Source organism: Syngnathoides biaculeatus, chromosome 10, assembly GCF_019802595.1.
Source record: "Syngnathoides biaculeatus isolate LvHL_M chromosome 10, ASM1980259v1, whole genome shotgun sequence".
Taxonomy (NCBI): domain Eukaryota; kingdom Metazoa; phylum Chordata; class Actinopteri; order Syngnathiformes; family Syngnathidae; genus Syngnathoides; species Syngnathoides biaculeatus.
The window spans coordinates 27,898,831-27,919,458 of record NC_084649.1 but is presented as its reverse complement, the minus strand read 5'-3'; the positions used below and the strand labels follow the sequence as shown (position 1 = coordinate 27,919,458).

General features: G+C 52.1%; 3 protein-coding genes across 3 annotated transcripts; all 3 read left to right on the top strand.

Annotated features, from left to right (window-relative positions):
- The first annotated feature begins 1,000 nt into the window (after positions 1-1,000).
- Positions 1,001-7,047, top strand: LOC133507392 (odorant receptor 131-2-like). Its single transcript, XM_061832348.1, has 5 exons — positions 1,001-1,060; positions 1,228-1,339; positions 3,179-3,346; positions 5,147-5,310; positions 6,280-7,047. The coding sequence occupies exons 1-5, from the start codon at positions 1,001-1,003 to the stop codon at positions 7,045-7,047; spliced, it is 1,272 nt and encodes a 423-aa protein (XP_061688332.1).
- Positions 7,048-8,094: 1,047 nt separating this feature from the next.
- On the top strand, positions 8,095-11,164 carry LOC133507532 (odorant receptor 131-2-like). Its single transcript, XM_061832658.1, has 3 exons — positions 8,095-8,119; positions 8,945-9,187; positions 9,822-11,164. Exons 2-3 carry the CDS (start codon positions 9,023-9,025, stop codon positions 10,587-10,589), a joined length of 933 nt encoding a protein of 310 aa, XP_061688642.1. The 5' UTR covers positions 8,095-8,119; positions 8,945-9,022; the 3' UTR covers positions 10,590-11,164.
- A 4,529-nt stretch (positions 11,165-15,693) lies between these two features.
- LOC133507702 (odorant receptor 131-2-like) lies at positions 15,694-19,161 on the top strand. Its single transcript, XM_061833029.1, has 4 exons — positions 15,694-15,858; positions 16,435-16,573; positions 17,564-17,992; positions 18,928-19,161. Exons 1-4 carry the CDS (start codon positions 15,833-15,835, stop codon positions 19,159-19,161), a joined length of 828 nt encoding a protein of 275 aa, XP_061689013.1. The 5' UTR covers positions 15,694-15,832.
- The last annotated feature ends 1,467 nt before the right edge of the window (positions 19,162-20,628 follow it).

Below are 20,628 nucleotides of genomic sequence, written 5' to 3'. Positions count from 1 at the left end.
CAGACAGACGTCGTGACACCAAACCTTGAAAGTCAAGCGCGGGAGTGAGAAACGGGGAAATGTTGTCAACCCGGCGACGTGAACACGTTTCATCGACGTAGCCGTGAGCTGGCAGACAATCTCAAACATCGGACACGAAATCTTGTACTAAAATGTGGATATTGTAAAGAAAGAGGACTAGGATCTGATCAAACTCACGGATGAAATATGCGGCTGGACAGATCGACACAATCGAATAATAACAATAAAAGGCGCCGCGTTAGCGCATCAGAATCAGAATCGGCGGCGCGAAGTTGAACGAACTTGCCGACTGAAAACCAGCAAGACACCAAACTTCAAAGTCCTCCACTCGCAATCGCTAACAAGCGACATCAGAAAAAGAACATTTCACCATTCACGTGGTTTTGATGATTTTGAATACGGAAAAACAAAATACGAGTTTAGAAACTGGAGTTGAGTCGTCCCGCTCGACACGCTCAGAGCACGAGAAACAGCAAAACAAAAAAAAATGACGTCCATAATCATCATCACAGTATGTACAGTAGCGGAAGAACATGGAGACAACAAATACAAGATGTCAGTGAAGAAGAGAGTAAGTCGCAATTTACATTTGTCTTCCGTCTCCACATTGTGCCAATCTGCGTTTTGCCGAGAGCTACGTACGGCGCGATGGACTCGGCGGGTGAAGTCGGCACTCACCTGTCGGGCGAGACGCTCGTGTGGCCGCCGGCACGCCCGCCAGACAACTTTTTATATCCCGACGCAAACAATGACGCCTTCCCTCCCGAGATGGTCTGCTCGACTTCGGCGCCACCTTGTTAGCGTGTTTCGTCGGTGATTGTGGCTGATTGATTGTTATTGTTATGATCGCGACTGTGGTTATTATCAGGTCATTTGCGCGACCAGGTAGGCCATCGTTGAATTTAACAAACGAATCTCGGGGGTCAATGAATGTGTCGATGAAAAGATTGACCACCTGGTTTGGACTTTGGCTTCGCAGATGTTGCACGGCGACGCCGCCTCCTCTCCTGTCAGCGGCGTGCCAACGACCCATCAGGACGTGAGCGTCACCCCGTTAGCGGAGAACACGACCGCGGAGAACCTGGCCTTGACCCGACCGAACCTGTCTCTCGGGTCTTCATCGCTTACATCCGGACCACTGGGCTCATCTCCGCGTTCTTGCGTCCACTCTTCCCGGCCGTCCGGGATACTGTCGTTCCGATCCAGAAGCGGGACGTGGCGTACCTGATGTACCTGGTCTCAGTTTGGGAGCTCATCTTCTTGTACTTCGAGATACCATTCGCGGCCCGATCGACCCGCGAGGAAGGGCCCGAGGACCGTCGACCTGCATCTGCCCCCCGTGTGCGCATGCACCGAGGCGCCGTTGTGCAGGTTTTCTCTGGATTGTTTTCCCGAAAGATGCTTCAGGTTCTGGTTTTGCTTTAGAGTGGGGTTTTTGGTTGGGCTCGGGTTTGGTTTTGGATTTTGGTTAGGTTTGGGTTGACTGTGGGGTCGGGTTTTTGTTTGGATTTGAGTTTAGTCCGGGCTTTGGCGGATCTCAGCTTTGGTCTTTCTGTCGTGTCCCGTGCGCTGATTGGGTCAGCCCGGATTGGTTTTTCCTTCAGCCGAGGATCGACGCAGCTCGTATAATCTTGACTTGTTTTCACCAACGGAAACCAAAAGCCAACAGTATGAAGTCTCCACGATGCCGTCGTCATACGTGACATTCGGGATCATGAAAAAAGCAATTTGGCTCATTTAGTCACTTTTTGAGTCCAACAAAGTGACATAATTCACATTGAGCACAAGGTTACTTTACATAGACCATAAAAACATGAAAGATGTTGAAGTGGAGAAGCAACAACAAAGCACTCCAAAGTAGTCCTTAGTTATCAATCTAACAAAAACATAGCATAAGCATAACATTGACAAAATGAACATGAAAGGCATAAAAGTAACAGAAATTGTGATGATTGTTCCGCAGAGTAGTTCTGATCCTAAAGCGATGCAATGTTGTCGCATGTGCGTCTGTCCCCCCCCCCCAAGCGCCCGTTCCGCACTAACGAGCTTCTGGACCTCGACGCAGTCGTCGTTCCTCCGAGGCTTCGACACCTCGGCGGCAAACAAGCCGAAAGGTCGCCGCGCGCCAGAGGACTCGGTGATGATAATGAGGAGGGTGAGGACGGTGAGGATGGGGAGCGCTCGGGTCTCCTCCGAGACACAACTTCAGAATCCAAAGTTTCTTGAACAATTAAGCAGTTCGTCTGGAACATAAGAAGGTTCATTCGCTCAATAACGGTCCGGACGCCGCCTCTTTGCCCCCCTTTTGCAAATCCATTCATTGGACTGATAACAGAAGTATTCAAAATATTGACGCGTTACCATCTTTTGTAAGAAGAAAACATTTGAAAGTATGCATTTTGAAACTTTTCCGAATTTTTCGGGGTAAGGGTGAGGGTTAAGGTCGGGGTCGCGTCGCAGCCGGTGCAGTCACGCCGTGTCGTGTGGCCACGCCATGTCGCAAAGTGCCGTACGTCGCGTCGCGTCGCGTCGCGTCGTGCCGCGTTTTCATTTGCGGCCGTCCTCAGTTGGGACGCCCAATCCGGCGTTTGTGTGGAAAAGTCCCCAATTTTTGCACGGCACGTACGCAATCGTTTCTTCAGCAAGGTTGAGGTCCTTTTCATGGCGTGGACGCCGCTGTTTGGCTGGACGGCACCATGTTCGACTTTCGTTGGGATGGACGACGTCGTTAGCCCCCCCCCGCCCCCCCCCGCCCTCTGTCAAAAGCCACTTTTTGCTCATCTTAGTTGTTGGTGATAGAGTTAGTAGTGCCGAGTCATTTAAGTCGTATTAAGTAGGAAGTAGAACTACATCCAGCTGATATTGTCAAAATGTGCCACTAATAACTCGTACGTCCGAGTACAGGTCGTTTCATTGAACTTCTTCGTACATTTGCAATTCATCTTTAAGCTTTTTTCAAATTTCCGTTCAACTGTTTTTTGCTGATGTGCAATATATTTAGATTGAATCATTATTTAAATCCTTTTTTCTACATTGAAATGTTTTCTTATATTTAATGTCGGTCATTTATTTTGGCGGTGTACGTCCAGCGTTAAAAAAAAAAAAAAAAAAAAAAAGTCGTCATCTTCACGGTCGTAATTCTCCGTCCACGTGTCAGGGCGGCGCCAAACGGAAGGATTCGGCGGCTCTCGTGAGATGCGTCACGCGCCCCCCTCCGAGGCCAACGTGGGCGCGTCCTCCGCTTTCGCCCACAAAAAGCCCGCAGCCTGCCGGGCGGGCGGCCATTGGCGACCACTGGGCGGCTCGCGGGTGTCGATTTCTTCAGGTGGGGGCCGACTTCTTCTTTCTTTGGACCGCACGGCCCAAAGACAAACGCACTGAAGTTTTTCTTTCCCAGATTTGGGACAAAGACAAATCTGATCCGATACTCAAATGAGCCCCCCCCCCCCCCCCCATAAAAAAAAAAAAAAAAATCAAATAATTTTGAGGACTTTACCATTACCTAAAAGAAAATGTTCATGAACTGCTATTCCTTGTACTACAATATTTCCACGTCTATACCAATAGACATATATTCAATATTGTGTACTATAACTAATGTTTACAAGATGAGAAAGTTAATGTGATTCTTTGCAAATGTTGCAAGGACAAACGTGTGTGTATGTTCCAAATATTCCTGACGGAAGACTGGAGTGCGTGACCTTCTTTTTCACTCTCCCGTTGCTCTACGAGGCACTCTAACAGCGCCAACTGCTGGAGGACTCGCCGTCCTTCGCACAATTGTCCCCACCGCCGACCCCGAACAAAATAATTCTGTCCTTGCAGCCTTCGTGACTCTGTGAGCGTTTCGCGATGTCTCTCAGCCTCACTCGAGCGCAACCAACTGGCCGGAGACGAAATTCCTTTCCGGTTTCCGATAAAGACTGCGACTGCGATTCTGGTGCACTCGTCGCGGAGAATGCGCGGACGCTGACCCGCTTTGCCTTTTTTGCAGCCTCCGGCAGCGGTTGCGACTCGGAGGGCTTCCGACCGACTCCGACAATCAACTCACCCGTTCGATTGTCTCATTTGAAACGAGGTACTTTTTTTTTTTTGTCGCAGGGCGAATAAATAAGAATACAACAATTGGTTCGGAGGGTCAACGTGACGTGCACGATGTTTCCCTTGTGGTCTTCTTGCTTTCAAATCCGGCTACTGTACTTCCTTGCGCGCCAATTTGGGGGTTCTGATTTTCTATTTTCATACATTTCAGGCTATTCTTCATTGGACAAAGTGCCGACAAAACAGAAAAACCAACGCGAGCGTCCGACTCGACTCCCGCTGAGCTCTGGGTAAAAGGTCACCAAAAGCACTAAAGTTTGGGGTTTTTTTTTTTTTTGTTTTTTTTTTATTCCAACGTGACAAAGTACACAGTAAAACAAACAAACAAGCAAATCAGAGTCACGTGACAATACTTTACCACCCAAAAAAAGCAAAAAAAACATAAAGCGAGTCCATCGCTTCCTTCACTTGTCGACTGCGGTGGGGGGAGGGGAAAAAAAACCAAGCGAAAGAAGCACTGGCACCCGCAATCGCACTGAAGGGCAATTTCCAGCCTTCAGCGAACGGACGCACGTTTCGGGGATGTCGAGGTTAAGCGGAGTCCCCGGAGAAAAGCCGCTCGGCCGCGGAGAGAAGGCACAAGCGGGGCCGCCTCGCGAGTGTGAGGCGGTCGCCGCGCCGCGCCGCGCCGCGCCGCCTACGTCACATTCCACATTTTTAGACTTACAGAGTCCACGGCGGGCGACTTTGGTACAGACGCCGTCGGTTCGGTTCCCGCTCAGTGAAGGGTGTCGATATGTGGCTCGGGGGCGGGGTGCGGTCCCCCTGTGACACTTGTGAGGATAATACATCAGGACTTACATCGCGCTTTTCATGATACTGGCGGAAAGGAAGTGGGCAAAGGGAATCGCTTCAAGCAAAGACGTTGACTGTCAAATGTCGGACAACATTTTCTGCCAAATGTCAAGAAACTGACAGTAGACTTTTTTTGTTGTCGTTGTTGGCCACCTAAAATGCTGCCCGTGTGCCGCGACCTTGACACCCGAGGGATGATTTGAAAACGTGATGCTTTGTCACGGTTCAGCGTACGCCGACGCGGCGGCGGCGGCGGCGGCCAACGCGAGCCGACCCGTCGAGTACCGAGACTCGCTGGGCAAAGCGGCCTTCAAGAATGTGCTGGTTCTCGCCATCGGACTGTCCATCAACTACGTCAACGCGTGCCTCATCTACACCTTCTGTCGCCATCAGGTAAGAGACGGGAGGCGAGTTCGTCGACAGGTGCGTCGGATCTTTTGTTTTTGCTCAGCGGCGGTTCCGTTCTTGGACACTCAAAAGAAAGAAAAAAGCCTTTTTCGGGTCAGCCGCAGTCTTCCCGTTAGTTTCCCTCTTCTGGGGGTGGGCGAAGTTCATGTTTCACCTTTCCACTTTGAAGAACCCGATGACAGCATCATCATCGAGATAACGTGGAGCTTTCCACGGGGGCTTCTTTTTGTTCAGGTGGGTCCCTGACTTGGTTGTGAGGGTCTCGCTTTGGCCATTTGCGCCACCAAATCCTTTGCGGTTGTCAAGTTAAAACTCTGGACGAGGACGATGGTTGCGCGCCTGCCGCGACGCCGCGTTCACCTCGGGAACGGCAGCGCTTTGATATCAGACGGAGCAGCCAATGGGAGGGAGGCCGGCGTGGTGATTTCATCTGATTTGAATTCCTTGCAGTTCAGTGCAATCGGCAGCTGCGCCGCCGTCAAGCAGCCGCATCCAAATGTGGAAAAGCCGAGGTTAAGTTGCAGGAGGGGGTCGTCCGCTGACCGAAGGGGTCGGTGGCTCTGGCTGCCTCCCGTTGACACGTCCTTGCGCAAGGGACTCAATCCGAAATGGATCTGCGGTTCGCTATTGGAAAAGTGAAGCTGATGTGAATTCCTGTGCCATGACCAACACCAAGAAGACTCCCCATCACGGTGGATACTCTTGACGGAACGGAAAGTGTAGCTCGTGTGAATTCAGAGCTTTCGAGGCCACGGCATGCCACACCCGCGACGGCGTGAAAACAGTTTGCCGCTAACCCGAGGAACAGAAAACGTCGGAGGGGAAAAAAAGACCGTCGAGCTAGCGCAACATAACAGATTGGCAGGCAGTCGAGAGCCAGTCGGTGCTCGAGTGGCCTCGCTGATTTCATCCCGTTACTTCTTTCGTGTGTTCTGACTTCCTTCTGCGTTGCAGATCTTCTACTCCAGCCCCCGCTACATCCTGTTCTTCCACCTGGTCCTGAACGACATGATCCAGATGAGCGCCAGCGTCATCCTCTTCGTCGTCAGTTACACCCTGTACAAGATCAGCGTGTCCGCGTGCGCCGCCTTCATCCTGATGGCCGTCATCACCTCGGAGAACACGCCCCTCAACCTGGCCTGCATGGCGGCCGAGTGCTACGTGGCCGTCTGCCTGCCGCTCCGCCGCGCCCGCATCTGCACGGTCGGGAAGACTCTGGTCCTCATCGCCTCGATCTGGACCGTCAGCGTCATCTCCACCTTCCCGGACCTCTTGGTGACTTTGGCCACCGAGCCTCCGGGGTTCTTCTCCTCCGACGTCTTCTGCCTCCGAGAGACCGCCTTTCCCAGTCCGACGCTGGCGCAGAAGCGGGACGTCACCTACATCGCGTACCTGGTCCTGGTCTGGTCGGTCATCTTCTGCCTGTACTTCAAGATCCTGTTCACGGCCCGGTCGGCCAGCAAGGACGCCAAGAAGGCCCGGCGGACCATCGTCCTGCACGGCGTTCAGGTTCTGCTGTGCATGACCATGTACGCCGAAGCTCTGGTCAAGCTGGCGCTGCTCCGATGGTTCCCCGAGAACTACTCCGACTCGCTGTTCGCCTGCTACGTGGTCGTGCAGATCCTGCCCCGCGCCATCAGCCCCATCATCTACGGCGTGAGGGACAAGTGCTTCAGGAAGTACCTCAAACTCTACCTCAGTTGCAAGGGAGGCCTTCAGTGACTTCTGGTCCAGAAGCAGAAAGCAGGACTTTGGTGTAAATGGGCCGAAGTTAGCGCGCAGCTAAGTTGCATTCGTTGTCAAGTTGCCAAGCGACAACAAGTACGTGAAGTACTGAATTTGCGGGCACGCCGAGCTTCCCACCATTGGAGATCCATTTCCAGTAACTCTTTTGTACATTTGAACGCAAGGCGAGCGTGAAAAGCGCGACGTAGACTACTGCGTACGGGAGGTAGACCTGGTCTTATTGCATAACTCGTACAACTTTGGAGGTGATGTCGTTGTCAATGATGTTTAGAACTTGCAGCACGACACTAATGTCATTGTTCAAGATTTGCTCTAACTATCGCCAAAAGTAGAACGGTTTTAGCTTTGGACTTTGTGACGGCGCAAACACCGGATTCTTCTTCTTCTTCTTCTTCTTCTTGTTTTGTCTTCCCACCCTTCACCGTCCAAGCAAATCTTCAGTGACGAAAAGAAGTTCAGCTCATCTCGATGTTGTGAATGGTGTCGCCGCAATAAACAAATAATGACGGACGCATGCCTCCACACGAGCGTATTTGTCAACATTGCCAATACGATGCCGATTTCACCGCAATAAAAAAAAAAAAAAAAAAACGGGGCTCCGGTCAAGCGTTCGGAACGCTTCGGGAGTTCTTAGACTGAAGAGTCGCTCCACCCCCCCCCCAAAGACATTTCCACCAGCTCAAGGTCTGACCTCTGACCCCCATGCTTCCTCTCTCCACCCACTGTGCAAGTTCTATTTTGGATCTACTTTTTTTTTTTTTTTCAATGATGATTCATAGTTTGATGTACGTGTTTGACTTGTTGATTTATTTGATGTTTTGACTTCAATCTCATCGTGCACGGCCATTCAATTCAATTCTTTTCTCGTAGTCGTGATCCTCCGACTACCGCGAGCAGTACTTTCACTTCAGTCGCACGGCGTTGCGTTGGCCTGACGTCGTGTGCGCAAACACGAAAACAAACACACCCCCTGCGCGGTATAAAAGAGGCAGGCGGCGCGCTGATCCGAGGCCGCCGGATCCGGGGAGCGTCCGCAGGGCTGACTCGGGTGAGTTTTCGCTTCGGGACAAATCGGAACCAAACGCACGAGATGTCTTCTTTCCTTTTCATTCGTCTTTCTTGGGCGGCATTTGGGCACACAACATGCCGACGCTTCTTTTTATTTTCTTTTTTTTTCGTTTTAGTTCACCAGATGTCTTTGTTAAAAAAAACAAAAAACAAAACCAACAAAAACATTCGGGGTTGGGGGACGGTTGGGATCGGGTTTTGGGGCGAGAGCAGTTGAGACGCGGCAGCCTGACGTTTATTTGAAGGGGGCAGAAGATTTGGCTCTATATCACAAAAAGTCCAGAAATGAAAAGACGAGCTGCGGCTTGAGAACGTTGAACGCCTCCCGCTGGCTTTCCGCGCCGAGGGACGGAAGGACGTTCCTTCGCCGTCATTTTGCCACGGCGGCCTCGACGATCGACGACGGTTGTCGATTGGCCGAATGCAGGAAGAATAAATAGAATGGAAAAAACGATGAAGACGAGCTCGACCACGAGATGGCAGACGGAGCAAACGCTCTGATGCAATATTGCCGTTCTCGCATTTGATATCGTAACTTTCCGCTCACGTACGAGTGAGCCAAAATGCAGCGCGCCAGCTGCTTCTTTGCACTTTCATTTTCATTTTGCGTCATTATTCGTGCCGTTGACTAAAAACACGGAACAGAAGAAGACGCTTTCCACCGATCCCGTTTTCACCAAATCAGGCAGGCCCGGGAAAAGAAAACCAGAATGGCAGCTCGGCGACGGAAAGGAAAGGGAAAGAAAATCGCGTCCACCTTCCAACTTGTCGCTTATCTGAAAAAAGGCCTCTGATCTCCTCAAAGTGGACGCGTGTGGCGGATCCACGTTTGGGACGGAACCGCAGCGAGGAAACTGTGGTCGGCGGACGCTCGGCCGACGGCATGAGCCAAGCGGCGGCGGCGGCCAACGTCAGCGGCGGCGGCGGCGGCGGCGAGTACCGGGACTCGCTCGCCAAGGCGGTGGTCAAGAACGCGGTGGTGCTCGTCGTCGGCCTCGCCATCAACTACATCAACGTCAGCCTCATGTACACCTTCTGCAAGCACCAGGTGGGGAACGGCGGCGGTTGACCCCTGACCTCTCCTTGCCTTTGGAGCTGTTTGATTGATTTGGGATTTTGACTTTCGGGAGGCGCGTTTGATTTTTTTCAGTTCCTTTGCTGGACTTTGAAGCGTGCGTGACATTTATGTCCAGCACTTGCTTTCTTTTGTGAAGTGCTCACTAAAGAAGCGTCTCAAAATGGAGGCCTCGCGAGTCCGAGTCCCCGCAGAGTTGGATCCTCTCGGCACTCTGCTGCTACTTGGAGAGCCGGAGCAAATCTCCAGCTGATCGATTTGAATGGGACCGCGAGCAAACTTCACGCCAAATGCGGAAGTGAAGCCATCGAGCCTCTTGATGACGCTTCGTTCGGTGGGTGGGTGAGCGGAAGTCTCGCGCTTCGGGTTCGTCGCCTGCATTTGGAGGTGCGGAAGTGGACTCCCAAGTGAACCGCCGGTAACGACGGGCCCAAATCCCAATCGTGCTTTGTCCGGCTTGAAGTTGCTACCCCCCCCCCCCCCCCCCACCAGCAATTCGCAACACAAGTGGAACGGAAGGTCGGGACGGACGTTTGACTTTGCGGTGCTAAACTTGCTCCATGTCTGACTCCATCCAATGCATTTGTAACTTCCTTCTGCGTTGCAGATCTTCTACTCCAGCCCCCGCTACATCCTGTTCTTCCACCTGGTCCTGAACGACATGATCCAGATGAGCGCCAGCGTCATCCTCTTCGTCGTCAGTTACACCCTGTACAAGATCAGCGTGTCCGCGTGCGCCGCCTTCATCCTGATGGCCGTCATCACCTCGGAGAACACGCCCCTCAACCTGGCCTGCATGGCGGCCGAGTGCTACGTGGCCGTCTGCCTGCCGCTCCGCCGCGCCCGCATCTGCACGGTCGGGAAGACTCTGGTCCTCATCGGCTCGATCTGGACCGTCAGCGTCATCTCCACCTTCCCGGACCTCTTGGTGACTTTGGCCACCGAGCCTCCGGGCTTCTTCTCCTCCGACGTCTTCTGCGTCCGCAACACCGCCTTCCCCAATCCGACGCTGGCCCAGAAGCGGGACGTCACCTACATCGTGTACCTGGTCCTGGTCTGGTCGGTCATCTTCTTCCTGTACTTCAAGATCCTCTTCACGGCCCAATTGGCCAGCAAGGACGCCAAGAAGGCCCTGAAGACCATCGTCCTGCACGGCGTTCAGGTTCTGCTGTGCATGAGCATGTACGCCGTCCCTCTGGTCAAGGAAGCTTTGGTCCGATTGTTCCCCGAGAACTACTCCGACTCGCTGTTCGCCTGCTACGTGGTCGTGCAGATCCTGCCCCGCGCCATCAGCCCCATCATCTACGGCGTGAGGGACAAGTGCTTCAGGAAGTACCTCAAACACTACCTGATCTGCAGGAAGAGGCCTCACTGACTCCGAAAGACAAACGACAAACACACTTCGACGACGACAAAGACCAAAAGTGACCACAAAAGTCTTCCGCTTCTCCCCAGCACTCGCGAAACGGATCAGGAAATAATCAGGCAGCGTCAACCTACCGGGCCCGGGCTCCCATTTCCGGCGGTGCCCGGAATCCGTCAAACTAGAACCGGAGGTTATCGAGACAAAGTCAAACTATTTGTCGTATTGGTGATGTGACAAAACACGAAAGGTGAAAACGGAGGCTTCCCCTCACGCCGCTTTTCTTGCCGTTACCCGTTCGGCTGTGACTGAAAACTGTGAAAGTACGCTCAGAATAATCAAACGCGTCCATCCGACTTGTACCGCTTTTCCCGGTCGGGCCACGGACGCCCAGACCACCCTCACCCCGGCCGCTTCCTCGGGGGTCTCCCGACCGAGAGAGAGAGAGACCAGACCCGGTCCCTCCAGCGTGTCCTGGGTCGTCCCCGGTCAGGTGGGAGGCGAGCCCGTCCGAATCACGTGCCCATCTGGCTAATCAAAGACGATACTGGATAGAAAAAGCATATCTATATATATTCTTGTATCGAAGGGACAAAACCATACCGTTCGTATATTCACTTTTGATTTTTGGGATTGGGCACCATATGCTTCTCATCGCATTTGCAATCATGACAAAATGTGCATCAAGAACATCTTGTGTTAAGCCTGAATATTTACGTTTGTTTAGTGAAATAAATGATTTACAAACACTTTCTGTTGCTGTTTTCCATAACTCCGAATATAGTAATAATTGAACCCCGGACAGGTGAATTTGAGCTCTGGCGCCTCGTTCCGCCCGCATCAGGTGGTCCACGCCAGGGATGTCAAAGGCGCTCGGAGGGCCGTTCTGACTGTGAAACCGTCAAAATCTTTCACCCCTCATGCTTGTCATTTATGGTATGAGCATTTGAAATTTTGGTGCAGATTCAAACAAAAATCACGGAAGTCAATGGACGTGCTTTGTCTTGGCGGGCCGCGTAAAATCACGCGGTGGGCCGGATCTGGCCCCCGGGCCTCGCGTTTGACACCCGAGGGTGTGCACGCAATATTTTGGCAATTTAGCGCAGTCCGTCCGTCGAGGAGGCGTTCTTGCAATTGGGCCTCTTTTGAGAGCAATTGCCAGCGAAGGGCAGAGCCAGCCGGTACCGAGACCACCTGCCTCCAGAGTCCCGCGGGCCAAAAAAACTCCTCCTTCGGGTTGACGCCGTCCCACCGACCACATTCCGGCCAAAGCAACGGAGGCGGGGAACGCGGTCCGCCTCCCCCCGCAAAGTTGAAAGCCCTTCTGCCAGATGTCCCAAGCAGACCCTCAAAATAGATTCGGGCTCCCCAGGTCAGGCCGGCATCTTCCCCCCGCGGTCTGCAGGTGGTGATGTTTTGACAGCTCCGCCCCCCCCCCCCGTCGGCCCCTCCCACAGGAAGTGGAACCTTCTTTCCGCTAAATTCCCCTCCGCTGTCAATGCGAGTGCAACGGCTCGTTGGTCTAAACGTGGCCTGGGATTGATCGTGTGGCGACCAGTTGGGGGTGTTTGACACCTTTAGGCCAAAGTCTAAGCTAAGGTCGGCGCCAGCACGGCCCACAAATTGACCCGCGTGAGGACGGAACATAAATGGATGGTTCCTGGCACCGATTACGTACACAGTAAGGGCCTTCCCCCATACCCCCCCCCACCCAAAAAAAAAAATAAAAAAACAAAAACCCCAAAAAACCCGAGTTGAGTTGAAAAAGTAGGCCGCTTCGAGCAAAAGCCGACTTCCTGTTTCATTTTGGGCGCTTGAGGGTTGAGGGTTGAGATGAATCCGGAAAATTTGGGTTGTTGTTGAAGTCATTTTCACCAAAATGATTTGAAGACAAATCAAATCAAAATCAAAATCCAAATGAGCCCAGAAATCAATCAAGACGGCAAAAGGGAATATTCATCTCATTTATGGAACTACTGTAGCGTAAGAGTTCATTAACAGATTTATACGCAGCAACCAAACGTAAATGTCATAAGATAAGATAAGATAAGATAAGATAAGATAGGATCTGTCACGAGCAAGAGTGGACCACGGCCAGGAGGGGCGCGGCCCGGCCGCCGCTTTGGGCGGTCTCATCTCTGCCACCGGCTGTTTTGCGTGAGGCGCTGTGATTAGACCAAGTATTTAAGTTGGAGTGTTGACGCTGCCCTTTTGCCAGTTCGTTGCCTCCCTCCAGTTAGTGAGTTGCGTTCACCGCCAGCTGGAATCTCCGCCACAGAGAGAAAGGTTAGTGTGAGCCATCCTCGTCACAGCGATTCTGTGCCGCCGGACTTTAGTCCCGCCTGAGTTCATGTTTCCAAGTTTGCCTCCCAGTCATCGGACCTCGCTTCACGTTTTTGGACTTTGCTGATAGCCTAGCGTCGTTGTGCCTCTGCCTTCTTGGACCGCTTACCTCACCGCTTTGTATACAACTACGCTTAACATCGTGCCCTCATCTCGGACTCCTGCATGTGGATCCAGCCCCGCCGCACCGTTGGTTCACCACAGAGCGAAAAAATAAAAAAATAAAACATCATCATAGCAAAATGGCGGCACGGTGGATCAGCTGGTGAAGCGTTTGCCTCACAGTTCTGGGGACCGAGTTTGCATGTTCTCCCCGTGCCTACGTGGGTTTCCTCCGGGCACCCTACCTTCCTTCCACATATTAAAAACCTGCATCATTAATTGGACACTCTAAATTGCCCCTAGGTGTGATTGTCTCCATTTGCCCTGCGATTGGCTGGCGACCAGTTCAGGGTGTGCCCCGCCCCCTGCCCGTTGACAACTGGGATAGGCTTCAGCACTCCCTGCGACCCTCGTGAGGATAAGCGGCAAATAAATGGATGGATCATCACAGCAAAATGTTAAGAACAAAGTCAACAAAACAAAATGTTGATAAAGAAAAATAAGTTCATACAAAATGAATATGCATGACAAGTAATGTTCACAGCAACGTAAAAGTAAAAATGATATCTATGAAAAAAAACCCCACCGTTTATGAACATAATGTTATTAGACGGGATCGAGTAAAAACAGAACAACACAAAGTTCATGAAATTCGTACTGGTTGCGTGCGAAGCAAATGACGACATCGGCATCGACAACAAATTTGCACTCGCGAGACGCTCGACCTTCGTTTGGCCTCCGCGGATTCATTAAGACGTCAAGTCGACGTTCCTCTGAGAATTTCGCCTCGCGTCTGGCGATCCTCCGTGGGAAGACTCAAAGGTCGCATCACGTCGCACGTGTATTGTTATGATGATGATGATGATGATGAGGCTAACGTCCTTGTGTACAGTTTTGCGACGTCCTCAGCCAAGACAACCCATCGGGATTCTGAAAAAGTTGTTTAGAATTTCGTCTTTTCCAAAATTTTGTTGTACTTTTTGCTCGTGAGCATAACGTGAATGTCTCAATTCACTTGTTCTCCCGTGAAGAATAAAAACAACAAAACCCAGCGGGTCTTTTGGGGGGCAGAAACTTGGCTTTGGGCCTTGGCCAACTCTCTGGAATCTTCCGTTTGTGCCCGTCACTCGTCCCAAAAACCCGGAACAAGAATTCCCCTTCAGGGGAAGGACCAAGAATGCACTTGCGTGACGCTTTTCCAGGCAGACTTTTTTTTTTTTTTGCTGAAGAAGGCCCGGCTGCCATTCTGCGCCTCCGACCTTCATGGGCAACGTTGGTTCGGTGTCTCGCCCGGCCGGGGACACGCTTGGGGGCGCAAAGCTTTCTTGTGTCTTCCAAAGGTTGACCCCCCAAAAAAATCACCATTTTGAATGGTTCGCGATAATGCGCGCTTAAACATAAGCGAGGTCGGGATAGCACCAGTCCTTAGTCTTGTCACGAGCGCGGGACGTGGGGTAGACCCCAAATGCAGGACGTGATGTCAAGGGTGGTTTTATTCCAGGCACGCGTCGGCGGTCCGACAAAAGAGAAGTCCGAAAACGCGAAGGCGAGTTCAGATAACTCCGAGGCAAAAACAAGACTTGACTTCTGGCACAAGAACGCTGAGCGTGACAACGAGAACCCCGAGTCTCAAACGCAACCGACCGGCGACGACCACTACGACGCGCGAGGTGGCGTAATCCGGGACAAGGAGGTCCCGATGAGGAGCGCGGGGCCGCGGTACCTCGGCCAGGGTCCCGGGAAACCGGCAGGCTGCTCAACGGCACGTCGGGGGTCGAGGAAGAACGACTCTTTGCCACGTGGCGCCGTCTCGTCACAGCATTGAACGGACGGCAACAGGACTGCGCGATGGGTCCCCGAAGACGTCGGCCTCGCCGGGTCCATCCGCAGAGGTTCCGGGTGGCCGGACGAGTAAACTCGATGACGTCGTTGAGACGAGAGGCCAAAGGTCTTTGTTGCCGTGGGAGACGACTAAACGACGACGCGTCACCTCGGTCCTCGTAGGCCTCTCGTTCGTCATCAACGGCATTTGTCGCGGTGGTCAATACGGCGAGGATTAGTCGTAGCGCCTTCGGATCCATGGCGACGACCGTTGGACGCCGACCTCCCATTGGACGCTGGTGTGTGACATCACAACGCCGGCGCTCCTATAACGGCGGCGGCGCTTCTCTCCGAGCCGTAACGGTTGCGCTCGTCCTCCGCAGGTGAGACCAAGTCGTGTCTGCGGTTGATTTTCTTGGTTTTTCTTGTTTGAACCAAAAGAGGCCGAGACAAGTTTGGTGTTTGAAGGAGCAGCGCGGCTGCCCGTTTTGGCCAAATGCTTCTCCAGCCTCCCGGCAAGAATTTTGCCAGCGGCCTGCGTGTTCTCCGGAACTCCTCGATTTATGATCATTTTGTGTATTTGTTCAAATTCAACTCTGATCTTGTGTTGTAGGGCGAGTTCAAAGGCGGTCAAGTTTCCCTGAAAAGCAAGCGCCGCCCGGGCCCGGTTGAGTGCGTCATGAGGCACGAGGAAGACCCCGTGATCGGGCGAGTGTGGTGATGACGATGAAGCTCATCTTCGCCGTGATGTTTGCTTTTTTTTTTTTTTTCCTTCCCCCCGGGTTGCGTCGTGCCAGACGAAACGCTCACCCGCGATGCTAAAGTCGGAGGCGCACAACGTCAGCTGGCAGAACGTCAGCTCCGGCTCCGGCTCCGGTTCCGGTTCCGGTTGGGGTTGGGCGCTCCCTAAAGACAGCTTCTCCAACGCGCTGGCCAAGAACATCGCGGCCGTGACGGTGTGGCTGGCCCTCAGCGTCATCAACGGCAGCATGGTGCACACCTTCCTCAGACACAGGTAATCAACACCCTCGGCGGGAACCAGTCCCACGTACTGCGCGTACTCTGACGCCGGTCGTACGGGGACCCGACAGGCCGTACCAGGGGTTTCGGTACCCCGTACTCCCAAAGCACCCATCGCAGGACTCCGCAAACCCCTTCTCCGAGTCCACAAAACACGTAGAGTGGTTGGGTGAACTCCCGCGCACCCTCAAGAACCCTGCCGAGGGTGTAGACCCGGTCCGCTGCTCCACGGTCGGGACGAAAACCGCATCGCTAACCGTGAACGTGAGATTCGACTTGTCGACGGCCCCTCCTCCCCGGCAACCCTGAACAGACCTTTACCGGGGAGGCTGAGGAGTGTGGCCCCCTCGGAGTCCGAAGACATCCTTGAAAAGGGGGACCGCCGAGCCACCTGCCACCGAACGTGTCCACGGCCGTCGAGCTTCCTTTTAGTTTTTCATGTGAATGCTGACGTGTAATCGGTGTTTGTTTTCATGTTTCCCTCATTGAAATATTTGTTTGTCTTTTTTCCTGTTCTTGTTTGGTTTGTGTTCACGTCCCGCGTCGGTTTTCTTTGGTTTTGTGTCCTCAGCGTGTTCTACGAGAATCCGCGTTACATCATGTTCATCACCATGGTGCTGAACGAGGCGGTTCAGCTGAGTCTGGTGACGGCGCTCTACGTGTTGAGTTACGTCTTCCGGAAGATTCACGCCTCCGTCTGCTGCCTGCTGGTGAGGAGGAAAACCCCCGGCCTGGCGCGGTCTCGCGTTGCGCAAAAGTCGACTTTTGACAGCATCTGCCGGTGGAGCTCCGAGAGCTCCCCTTCAATCCAAAAGGTTTCTCGGGTCCTACATTTTCAGGGAGAAGTTTGGCTCTTTCGGTCTTTTGTGGGGGCGTCCCCTGAAGCCGCTCACACAGCGGCTTGCGTTACCAACTCAATCAAGCGACCCGCAGACGGCGGATCGACTCAACGAGCGAGCAAATAGTCGATCCGTTGAGCGATCGGCCAGCGTTTATGTAGCGCAGACGTTGCGGACAAGTCGCGGTCTGCTTGCCATGCCAGGTCTCGTCTTCTGATGATCTGTCGGATGATGCGCTCCATCGTTCCCTTTGCCGGATCACCTCTGCTGTTTTCCAGGTCCTGGGTTTGTTAGGTCACGTCAGCTCGCGTTTGCTCAATTGGTTGGACCTCCTCTTCTCTTGGTCAAATCACGTCTTCTGTTTTTCAGATCACGTCTTGTATTGTAAAGATCCGTTCTCAGGTCTCTCAACTCGTCTTCCATTTGTCAGATCATGTGTGTTAGGTCCTGTCTTCTTTTTGTCAGATCCGGTCTGGTGTTCCTCCGATTTTATATTCTGTTCTTCAGTTGGTGCATTCTCCTCTTTAGATTTCGCTCTTTATTCTTCAAGTTCGTTCTTCAGATTTTGCGTTCCATTCTTCAGATCTTGTTGCGCTTCCGAGATTTTGGAATCCGTTCTTCAGATCTAGGATTTGGTTCTTTTGCTCCTACTTTCTGTTCTCCAGCTTTCATTTTGTTCTTCAGCTCTTGTATTCCATTTTTTTTTTTTTTTTTTGGGGGGGGGGGGAATTTTGCGTTGCGCTCTTCGGATCTTGGGTTCCGTTTGCGAGCTCTTCCGTTCTTCGGATTTTGCTTCTCTCCTTTGGAGTTTGTGTTCCGTGCCGTTCTTCATGTTTTGCGCTGCGTTCTGTCTGTCTTCAGATCATGTCGGCGGTGCTGACGACGCGTTCGACGCCGCTGATTTTGGCGGGCATGTCAGTGGAGCGCTACGTGGCCATCTGCTTCCCTTTGCACTACGGCCAGATGTGCACGGTACGGCGCACGCTGCTGCTGATCGCCGCTATTCTGACGCTGACCGCCGCGCCGCCCGTCACCGACTTGCTGGTCGGCGTTCTGCGGGAGCCCCCGGGGTTCCTCCGCACGGCCATCTTCTGCGACCACTCGTTGCTCTTCCGCCACCGGGCCATCTACGTGAAGAACGTTGTATTTGACTGCGTCTACTTGTCCTTCGTGGTCCTCACGCTGGTCTTCACCTACTGCAAGATCATGATGACGGCTCGCGCGGCCGCCTCCGCCGGACTGGCCTCCGTCACCCGGGCCCGCAACACCGTCATGCTGCACGGCCTCCAGGTCGGGTGCCTCCCGCTTTTTCTGTGTGTTCTCGGGCCTGCCAAATCGTGTCATTCGAGGAGCCTTGTCCCTTCGGTTTCTTGTTTCTTGTTGAGGCCTGGCGCAAGTAGAGGTACATTTGTAGAAGCTAATTTGATAAGCAAAATCACTGGAAAAGCAATTGAGCTCATGTAATCAGATGGTCCCATTGGCGGTAACAGGCCCTCAAATGAGCAAGAAATTTGTGGCGTAATTAGGTTTTGTTTTTTTTTTGGACTCAATGGATTGTTTTGGTTGTCGCCAGTGCTCGACGTGAAAGAATTTGTTGTCGTGCTTTCGGGGTTATTGTGGTTGTGATTGTTATTTCGGTTGCTTCTGTTTGTGTTTGTTGAGGCCGTGAGTGTCGTTCCTGCTCTTGCGGTCGTTCTCGGGTCTGTGATGGTCGTGGCCGATTTGTGCTCGTGATTGTGGTTTGGTTTGTGAGAGCAGTTGTTGCTCTGATTTGTGTTTTTTTTTTTTTTTTTGATGATACTTGTCGCTGTTGTGATTGTTTTATTCGCCCACTTTGCGCTTGTCAGTTCTAACGGTGATTGCGTTTTGGGTCGGGATGCTTTTGATGTTTTGCTTGCTTCCCATTTGTGATTGGTGTTTTGTTGAAATCGTGCTTGTGCTTGTGACTGTTGTTTGTTATTGTAATTGCTCGGTTGTGGTTCAGGTCGGTTTTGTTTGTCATTGTTGACGCGGCTCTTGTGGTTATTATCGTTGTCCTGGTTGCTTCCGGTTTTCACTGTGATTTGTCGTGACGACGCCCGTTGATGCTGTTGCGGTCGCATCTGCGATTGCGGTGGTTTTGTTCGGTTTGCGACCGCAGTCGTAACGGTCCTGAGTCCCGTTCCTCTCCCCCTTTTTTCTCGGTGACGGTGACGGTTCGTGGTGGGCATTTGCGCCTGTTGCAGCTGCTGCTGTGCATGCTGGCCTTCGTGGTTCCGTCCCTGCAGGCGGCGCTCATCTCACTCTTCCCGCGACTGAGTGTGGAGATTCGCTACGTCTTCTTCCTGCTGGTCTACATCATCCCGCGCTTCCTCAGCCCCGTCATCTACGGCTTCCGCGACAAACTCTTCCGCAAGTACTGGACGCGCTACCTGGCTTGCAAGAGCCAAGCTAACGCGCGCGTCGCCGCCGTGTCATAAACATACGTGTAACAGAATGATCATAAAGCATACGTACACGTAATACGATGACATTATTTCTATTTATTATCACGCATTCATGCAACGTGGTGAAAAGAATTGTCATAAAACTGGACATGTAAATGACATCATGATAAATAACAGAGTATAATAACACGTCACATGGTCAACAGATTCATCATAAACACACACACACACACACGCACACACACGCGCACTACATGTAACATGATGCAATTACAGAATACTGTATTTCGCAAAATAGCCTAGACCCAATATTTGTATTTGTCATTGTGGTTTATGGTCTGATCTCTCACCTCGGGCCCTTTTTTTTTTTTTTTTGGTCACGCGTGACCCCAACAGGGCGGCGAAGCCCCACACAAGTGACGCGGCCAAGAATCTGCACATTTATATTTAGGCTTTACTGATTTGATGACCGATAACACAACGCATGGCGTTTCATTTCTAGTAAAGCAGACGTATCCAGAGGTACTGTATACAGATATGATATTACCGTGACATGTTGAATATGAATGATAAATGGCCACGCCCCTCCCTCCAAGCAAAGTGGCCGTATAAAGCCCTCGTGCAGCGCTCGCAGCTCAAGGTGACGAGCGTTCGCCATCCGCGTAAGTTCCGACCCGACTTTTCAGTTTGTTTTGGTTCTGGATTGCGGTTCATTTTGGAGATCTCTCGTTCACGTTTTTTTTTTTTTTGTTCATTATGCTTTTCACTTGATGACTTTTGAAGCTCTTTTGTGTCAACATTTCGCTCAACGACTGCTACCGTACGTCGTACGGATGCAAACGTGGACAGGCTGCCAGCCCCCACCGGGGTGATGAATGTCGCTCATAAAATGCCACTTCGGACAGGGCAACGTCTTCAATGGAGCGCAAGCTTGGCATCGGACCTACAACCTGCCCTGCAAACCACTCTCCCGCCGCGCTGCCAATGCGGAATGTGTTGATATTTCACATATGAACGCTTCTCGACCTGCTGGATGATTTAATTTCTCACCATGTTGATCGTTGAATGGAAAGCGTGTCTGCCTGGCGGTCAGGAGATCCGTGTTTGAATCTGTCTCATTGAAGTCCCAAAGGTCCATCGTTAAAATCCCGACATAATTTGAGACATGGTTTTGAACGTGTTGATGACCGAATCCATTGATCGTCGTCTTCTATGTATGAATTGAGAATGGGTTCTATTCTACGACGCGCTTTATGTCTCGTGAAAGTTTTCATTTCGGTCATTCGAGCTCTTGGTAGCTGCGATCAAACGCTTCTATCGTCCAAATATTCCATTTTCTTTTGGCGTTTGATTTGGCAGCACCACAGTTGGGAGGTCCTGGTTCAGAATCGCCACATACTGATAATTATTGTTGACTGATGTTCAGCAGCTCGTCTGACATTGTGTGAAATCGTGTACTAGCGGTTAACACATTGGCTTGGCCGTGGAGAGGTTCCTGGT